Genomic DNA, 8,897 nt, shown 5'->3' on the forward strand with positions numbered 1-8,897 from the left:
GACTTTTGCTGTCATTCCACCGGGTTGGTAGTTTATTACTGGAGGCAGAGTGTCCCACCCCTTCTTCATTTGAATGTCTCTACCATCTTATTTCGTTTCCTTCGTCTCTCCCCGGTGCCGTCAGCACCTTAATGAAAAGAGACTCAGACTGCTATTCACACTCTGTGTCCAGATTAAACGAGTGTCAGGATCAATCACGTTAAATTAGACTGCAGTAACAGATAGCAGACTACCTTTGCGAGGTGTGCGCCTGTGAGTGTGTGCATGTATGCAAGAGAGAGAACGAGAGAGAGAGAGAGAGAGAGAGAGGCAAACAGCGGAGAGTGGGAGAGAATAGATTTGCACAAGGACCACACTTGTGTTGGATGTGGTGATCTGTTTGTTATTCACAGCCAAAGATTGTGTCACTCAAACAAGAAATCCCCAAAGAGGCAGTCTGCTAATGAGCAATATGAGGAATATGTGTGAAACTGTTAGCCAGAGAATTATAATGTGGTGATATAACACACAGTCATACACACATCCCCCCATCCATCGCACCCCCACACACTAAGGGAGTACTAGTTATTATTACAAAAGCAGTCAAGAAAATTACTATATGACCATTTGGGAGATCTTCCTGTAATTGTTTGGTGTTTATATATAAACACAGCAAGTGAAAGAGAGAGAAGGAGACAGAGAGAGAGAGAGAGAGAGAGAGAGAGAGAGAAGGAGAGAGAGAGAGAGCGGGAAGGGGAGGGGGAGGTTAATTCTACAGGAAGTAGAATCAAATCAGTGGATCAAGAAGGTTTAAATCAAAATTACCCACAAGGCAGGTAAATGTGCGATAATTGATTTGGATCTGAGCCATAACGCACACATCAGACCCCCCTCCTCCCCGACTGCTGTAGTTATCTGGCACTCACTTTGAATATGTACTTTTTAAGATACATTCTCCTCAGACAATTTCCCTCACATAAAATCCCACTGTACAGAAAGCTTCAGTTTTGAATAAGATGGGAGTTGTAAACGGGACACGACACTCCCAAAGAGTGAACACTCCTCCTTAACCACATAAGCCGCAAACATCGTCAGTCTCACATTCAAATGCTGAAACTAAACTTACTGATACAAAGTGTGAATAACTGTAAAATTTCTTCTCAAATAGGTCTGCATGTATGTGCCTGCGAGTGTGCATGTGTGCGCATCTGCGTGCTCTTACACAACAAGCGCTTTTGAAGTGCTGTGCTGCAAACTGAACGATGTGTGCTCAGTCTGTATAACCTTGGCATCAGTGGCACGCCCCTCTCCCCCAGAATCCATTTTCAGTGTTACTAACCACAGTTTCCTCACGAAAACAGAGACACTTGATTGGAGTGCACTCTCCCACTAAAAGCTTTATTCTCTTTCCCTTTATATTTAGAAAGTGTGGCGTGGAACGAAAATGTACAGCCATTATTGGCTGCTGCTTGAGGTCACACAATCACAGCTCGCCGCACAGAATTGTAATTCCATGGGTGGCTGGCTGGGCTTCTCTCATTAAACCAGCACTATGTGGGGGAAGCACTACAAAAACAAGCAAACAGGGCCTCCTACCCACACAGCCATTCATAAGAATGTGTTTGTGTGTGTAGGCAGTTGTATGTGTGCATGTGTGTGTGTGTATGTTTGTGTAATTGGGAGCCCTTATGAGAGAGGCCACCTACCTACTTCCAAACATCACAGGGCACACTGTTTAATTTATGCCTTGATACAACAGCCTGTATGACGTGGCTTGCCTTGTAATGAACATCAGCCACTTGATCTCAGGTACAGGAAAAAGTCACGGGGGAAGCCATGGATTTCTGTGGTCCTCGGCGGAGGAAGCATAGCGTGGTATATAATGAGGAGGGATTTGGAAGGAGGCCAAAGTGCTGATGTGAATGCATTTTCCACAAATGATGATAATTTTCCATTTTGAACTAATCTGCCAATTATTTTTTTCAATGAATCAAATAATATTTTAATGTATAAAGTGTCAAAAACAATGACAAATGCTCATTGGAAGTTGGCAGAGCCCAGAATGATATTTTCAAACTGCAACTTTAGTCTGACTAGCATCCAATCTGTAATTTTGATTTGAAAAATGGTTTGCCATCCTGTCCTGTAAGGACAGGATGTCTGTAATGAAACAATTTACCCTACAGCACATAAACAGGGAATCTTTCCTTTCCAACGTTTTAAGTGTGTGAATGCAATTTTTTCATCTTCAACCAGTGCCACCTCAAATGTCAGCAGTTTTCATCAGCCTAGAGGTTAGAGAAGCAGGCTTGTGACCCAGCTAGGTAAAATGTAAGTGAGAAAAACTGAATTAGAGCCACTCTCCCCTCCCTCAACAACTATTGTCACGGTGTCCTTGAGCAAGTGCTCCAGTGGTGATGCTTAGTGGCCCCAAACGAATAAAGGGTAAAAATGTCTTGGACTGCACAGTCATGGAGTTTCTGAAGGTTACATGGGGAGAGAACAGACAAAGCATGGCAAACATTAAAGATCCAAAGGTTACACAGTTTGGAGAAAGATCAGCACCTGTGGGCCAGGTAATGCAATACGCCACATATTTAACAGACTGAAATGAAATTATGATTACAGCTGTAATGATGATGATAATTATGATGGTGATGATGGTTACAATGGCGATATATTTCTGCATTATGTAGCCTAAAAGCCTGCCTGGGTCTCTTCAACAGAGCAGTCCCAACATCTGTTGTAAACCAAATGACCTTTCCCCTCTGCTGAAGACTTCAATGTCCTGTGGAGTTAACTCACTAAAGCAACAAGCCATTGCTACTGTAACAGCATTGGTTGAGTACCTTGGGTATAGAATATGTGTGTATGTGTGTGTGAGTGTGTGTGTGTGTGTGTGTGTGAGTGTGTGTGTGAGAGAGAGAGAGAGAGAGAGAGAGAGCGAGAGAGAGAGAGAGAGAGAGAGAGAGAGAGAGAGAGAGAGAGAGGAGGAGGAGGAGGAGGAGGAGGAGGAGGAGGAGGAGGAGGCATTTAAAGAGAGAGAGGAGAGGAGTGAAGCAAAGGGGGATAGAAAAAGGATCCACACTGACATCACTGTGTCTAAAGAGAAGCGCAAGGGGGAGATGAGAGGCACTCCAGTTATTAGATTTTGTCGTAAGGTCCTGTTCACAAGTAGAGAAGATGCTGCTGCTCAGTGAAAGGGCATCTGATGTGCGCCAAAGGAGCGGTGGGATCATGGCATCTCGGTGAACTTGGGAGGAAGCAGCCGCACCACCAAAGCGCACTACAAAATACTGACAGGGGCCGAGAAATAACTCCTGGGACGCACACTGTAAAGCTGCTCTGCGGGGATCATCTCACAACAAAACAAATCTGGCCTCAGAATCTGGCTGATAAGCTTCACTTTTAAGTTTTTCTCCTGTTCGACTGACTGCCCGTCAAACAAGGAGCGCTGATACCAGTTACGCTAAAACGTTTCCTAAGCTCTTATGAGCTCGAAGTCGAAACAGGTATATTTTTTCTTTAGGTGTGTCGCTGTATCTATAGCATTACCACGTCTACATACTTTTGACTTTATCTAAACCATTATTGCTGTGCTTACCTTGAGCTTGCCATGCATCCGCACGTCTCCAAAGCAAAGCGCACGGGAAGCGCGCATGATTAGTTGCCTCCACCTCATTTATATCTACCGCTTTGAATTAGACGGATCGAAAACCAATTTTGACTTTTTTTTTCGATTTGTCTGATTGCGCTGTCACCCTGACCGTTCCACCTTCAAGACTTCCAAGTAATTCAACCACGGAGAAATAATTATGTTTGCGCTTTGTGCGCCGGAGAAGTTTTAACTGTTTGGACTTTATTATAAATCTGCCAAGACGGGTGGGCAAAGCTCCGCATGACAGAAAAATTAATTGTGTTGGGGGAAAAAATCTGTTCTACAAAGTGGCAAGGCTTTTTAATTGAAAAGCACCGATCCGTGTCTTGACGCATTGCCCAGGACTATTTTCTATGCTTAAAATGGACTTGGAGGACCTGCCGTGGAGGATGCAAGGGAGTTAACGTTTGGCAATATCAAAACAGAAACCAAACTTAACCAATCGAGGTAAATATTACACAAACAACAATTTATTGTGATTAAATATTACGTAAATATTCTAAACAAATAGACTAACTGTTATTGAAGTCTATTTTTTTTATTTATTTATTTTTTTTTACAGTGAAGTCGGCAAGAATTTTAAGGTTTAACCCAAACGGTGAAAAAATTCTCAAACAACTCATTCAGTGAGCATAGTTTTTTTTTTCTTTTTGAATTATTATTATTTTAATTGTTTGTATTTTTAATAAAGACTGCTCAAGGCCATGGCCTCGGTTAAGGACTTTGGTTGCTCCATGGAGCTGAGCGGCTGGAATAGTAGTTTGACCAACGCAGCTTCGGTCCCCTGCAACCAGAGCATGGTGAAACTCGCCGCCCCGTACTCCCCTGAGGCCACGGCGGCCTTCGCTACCGCCATAACCCTGATGGTCGTCTTCACTATTGTGGGAAACATCATGGTCATCATCGCAGTGCTGACCAGCCGGTCACTTCGAGGTCCGCAGAATTTGTTCTTGGTGTCACTGGCTGCTGCGGACATCTTAGTGGCCACGCTTATCATCCCCTTTTCACTGGCCAATGAACTGCTTGGCTACTGGTACTTCAAATCTCTGTGGTGTGAGATTTACCTGGCACTGGATGTTTTGTTCTGCACCTCCTCCATTGTTCACCTGTGCGCCATCTCACTGGACCGCTACTTGTCCATCTCCCGTGTCACCTATGGACGTCAGCGGACACCCAGACGCATCAAAGCTGCTATTGTTGTGGTGTGGCTAATTTCTGCCATCATCTCCTTCCCTCCGCTGCTGTCCCTGAATAAAAGTGAGGGAGGGGCCGACGGGACTGAAAGAGGACCCCAGTGCCAGCTCAATGATGAACGCTGGTATATCCTGTACTCCACCATCGGCTCCTTCTTTGCTCCATGCCTAATCATGATCCTGGTCTACGTAAGAATCTACCAAATTGCCAAACAGAGGACAAGGTGCCCACCAGGAGAGCCAAGGAAAGATGGGGTAGGTTGTGCCACCCCAGGACAGGCAGCACGACATGTACAAGCCAATGGAACTGATGAAGAAAGCACACCCCCTTCATCAAATAAAACATCCAACAGCAGACCCCCCACCCTGGCAGTCACTCCTTCTCCTACTCCAAAACGGTCTCCGTCCTCTCAGAATCCCACCAATAATCTCCTGCAGCCTCCGTCCACTTCTCCTGCTCCAACCCCAGCCACAGGCACCCCTCCCACCTCCCCTCATGGCCCCTCACCCACCTCTAATGTGCCTCCGTCTGCCCCTGCCAAGACCAAAGAGGAGGGGAAGAAGAACAAGCGCCAGGCAGATAAAAAAGCTGACAATAATAATGGTGACAGCTCAAGCACGGAAAGTGACATGGAGCATAGCCAAGGAGGGGGCAGGGGTAGTGCCAGCATGGCAGGTTCACCCGGGGGTGGAGGTGTCCACTCCCCTGCCTCGATCCAGCGCTACCGGGACATGATAGCCACTTCCAAGGGGGCTCGGCTGGTGCCAGGGAGAAAGTCAAAAGTCGACAACAACCCTGGAGCAGCGAGGCGTAAAGCCATGGTCAACCGGGAGAAACGCTTCACCTTTGTCCTGGCGGTGGTGATAGGTGTTTTTGTGGTTTGCTGGTTCCCGTTCTTCTTCTCCTACTCCCTACAGGCAGTGTGCCCCGAGACCTGCACCATCCCTGAGCCACTCTTCAAATTTTTCTTCTGGATCGGCTATTGCAACTCCTCACTCAACCCGGTTATTTACACCATCTTCAACAAAGACTTTCGAAAGGCCTTCAAAAAGATTCTGTGCAGGGGTACTAAGGGGACTTTCTTTTAGGGAGGATCCTCTGTGTATTACATGGACATGAAACCTGCAGTCTTTGAGGCACAGGAAAAAAAAAAGACTTCACTTCCTCTCAAGTTTTTGCAAAGAACATCACAAAGGGCTGTTGTTTCAAAATGTGTTAATATGTGGAAATTTCAGCATAAAATTCACAACTGAGAGGGCACTTTTTGACAGCTGCAGTGAGCGCACACTAGGCAACTTGGACAGAGAAACACCAACTTGCTGTTGATACACACATCACTCTATACAGGTTGCAGGGTGAAAATGGACATGGGACAGAGGTAGTGCTTGCACATTCAACTCTTGCTACACACTGGTATTAGTGATAATGCAATGGTTTATTTCCAGGTCATAGTGGATGATAGATAATGGCAAGACAGAATGGGGGGAGGTGCTTCAGTTTATTGGATGTCCTGTCTACCATATGCTGGGTTTTAGAAAGATTGTTAGCAAATAAAAGAATGCACAACATTATAGAAGATATGTATGCATGTAAAAGCAGGTAAACTGTATAAGGAGGAACCAGAAAATCCTGACAATTTAGATACTGGAGAGTGAAAGAAAGCCCTACCTGCAGAGATTTTCACAGTCTTTAAGGACTCCAGCACCACTGGGAACATAAAAAATAAGTAACTAAAAAAGAAAAGTGGTCTCAAATACCTGTGAGCCTTAGGCACCTTATTTATAAGTACAGAGCACGAGGAGCACACGAGGCGAGTGGGTTTTTTTTTTCAGTCTGCAGTCTGCGTTTATGCAGCTGCAGGGCGAACATGTGTTCTTAGATTTGTATCAAAGGAGAGTGACAATAACAGAGGATTTCTGAGGATCCTTAATTTTGATAGCAAATAACACACACAAGAGCACCCATTCAAACTGAACTTGACTTTTATTTGGAAAAACACCCTTGGGTCAGATACCTTAACCTTGGCTTAGCGTGGCTCATGTAATGGATGGTGCAGTCACACCAGCATCTGTTAAGTTTTTAAGATGTTTTGGTCACAAGGAAATTGCAAGAAAAGAAAAAAAAAGCACGATGACTGAGATGAACTAAAAACAAGACAGCACAATAACCTTTCTTAGGGTGACATTAAGATTTCCTGCTTTTTAATTTAATCTGAACCATCAACCATCGCAAAAATGAACTGGACTAAGGAACCCTCTCAGTGAACTGCTTCAGTTTGGACATTTAACAAAACAACAAGATTATTTTAACATACTGAAAGTGACTTACTGGTGCAGTGGTTATATATATGTGTGTGTATGTGTGCTGGGTGGGGTTCATCTTCTGAAAACTGAAACTAGAATCTTATTTAACGTGGACATTGTAATCAAGAGGTGGTCAGAAAGCGTGGTTCATGATGAGCTTCAATATGTAGGAGATAATTGCACTGAGTGTGAAGGACAAATGAGCAACACATGAACAATGCATACAAGGACTTATTAAGTGACCAGAAATTATGCCTACATGGGTTATTTCTGAGAACTGTCTGGCCGAATCACTCGTCACCAACTCATTTGACACTTTGCCTGCAGAGGACCTCTGTATGGCACACTGGTTTCCTGCCTGCTGAGAGACGCTGATGCGTTGTACATTATTTTTTCTTATCAAGAGACTGAGGCTCTCTGAGTTTCCTCTACAAAACAAAGGTGTCTGTAACTGTGAACGCCACGCAGGCATATTGACTCTATGGGACAAGGGCTGTCAGCAACAACACTTCAGTTGGCTCATTCTCTAATTCTGCTGACCTGTGTGGTTTTGTGTGTGTGTGTGTGTGTGTGTGTGTGTGTGTGTGTGTCTGTGTGTGTGTGTGTGTGTGTGTGTGTGTGTGTGTGTGTGTGTGTGTGTGTGTGTGCGTGCATGCGTGTGCTTGTGTGCATGGTATGCATGTGTATGAGTATGAGTGTGCTGTACTTATTCAACTTTATTATTCTTCTGAAGAAAGTGTCAGTGCCTCTTGGCTGCTATTTACTACAGATGAACTGTAATACTGATAAGAATAGGTACCACATCTACTGGTACAGGCATCACTTTCCTGGGACAGTCATGTGATGCTTGCGTTATGCCTGATGGACAAATTATTCCACTGAGAAAGTATTAATGAATTGTGTTTAAAGTCAGCGTTAATTGGTGATATTGAGTGCATGGCTTTTTAGTGATTACCCCCAAGGGACCAAAGAGCCTTAGGACACCAGCCTGACTCAGTGAAATATGGCTCTGTGTTACTTTGATAAAATATTAGTTTATATGGTACATGTGATGGGAGGCAAAGATTGAAAAACTATTATTTATTTTGAACAATGTTGTGTTTTCTGTCTGTTACATATTTATTGTTTAGTTAACTCTTTCTTATTGTGCATTTATTCTGAGAGTCAAGCAAAGCTGAACTGATCAAAGAGTGAGAACACTGTACAGATTTTGAATATCTTGAATGATAACTGAACTCATTTTAAGATATAAGCCATTGAGCTCTGGCTCTTTGTTGGAGTGAGGTAGATTTGGCCTCGGGGACATATTTGTTTTGAATTGAAAGATGAACTTTGACTTATGTGCATAATGCAGAACCTACAATGCAATGTGTTTCATCGTTGTTTCCTCTGGTACTGTAGATTGTTCAATCAAAGATACAAGCACACTCATAGACATACAATCTATCAAGTATAGTGCAGCAGGAGACGCTTTCTCCCTTAGTGCAACTGTTGTCAAACTTTTTTGTGAGTATGTGATCACACATGAAAATGTCAATTGCACCTGTAAGCAGTTCCGGTTTGTTGACTGGCAGGCTGTGTACAGGACATTAAGGACACAGTCCATAGCACACAAAACTGGTTTGAGATTCAAGAAATAACCGATCGAACAGAAAGATGAGTAAGAGCTTGGTGCACACCTGTATACAACTGTTTTCTTATGATGGTCTAATTGTTATTTTTTCTCCAAAACCACAAACAGCAAACTACAAAGTACATATATC

At 43.8% G+C, this 8,897-nt stretch overlaps 1 protein-coding gene across 1 annotated transcript; it reads left to right on the forward strand.

Annotated features, from left to right (window-relative positions):
• Positions 1–4,341: 4,341 nt before the first annotated feature.
• adra2b (adrenoceptor alpha 2B) lies at positions 4,342–6,214 on the forward strand. The gene has a single exon (XM_030060548.1). It carries the CDS (start codon positions 4,342–4,344, stop codon positions 5,917–5,919), a length of 1,578 nt encoding a protein of 525 aa, XP_029916408.1. The 3' UTR covers positions 5,920–6,214.
• Positions 6,215–8,897: the final 2,683 nt, after the last annotated feature.

This window comes from Myripristis murdjan, chromosome 9 (genome assembly GCF_902150065.1).
Source record: "Myripristis murdjan chromosome 9, fMyrMur1.1, whole genome shotgun sequence".
Lineage (NCBI taxonomy): Eukaryota > Metazoa > Chordata > Actinopteri > Holocentriformes > Holocentridae > Myripristis > Myripristis murdjan.

Bases quoted from the DNA above. Each gene is read 5' to 3' on its own strand.
- adra2b (XM_030060548.1), top strand. From the start codon at position 4,342: ATGGCCTCGGTTAAGGACTTTGGTTGCTCCATGGAGCTGAGCGGCTGG.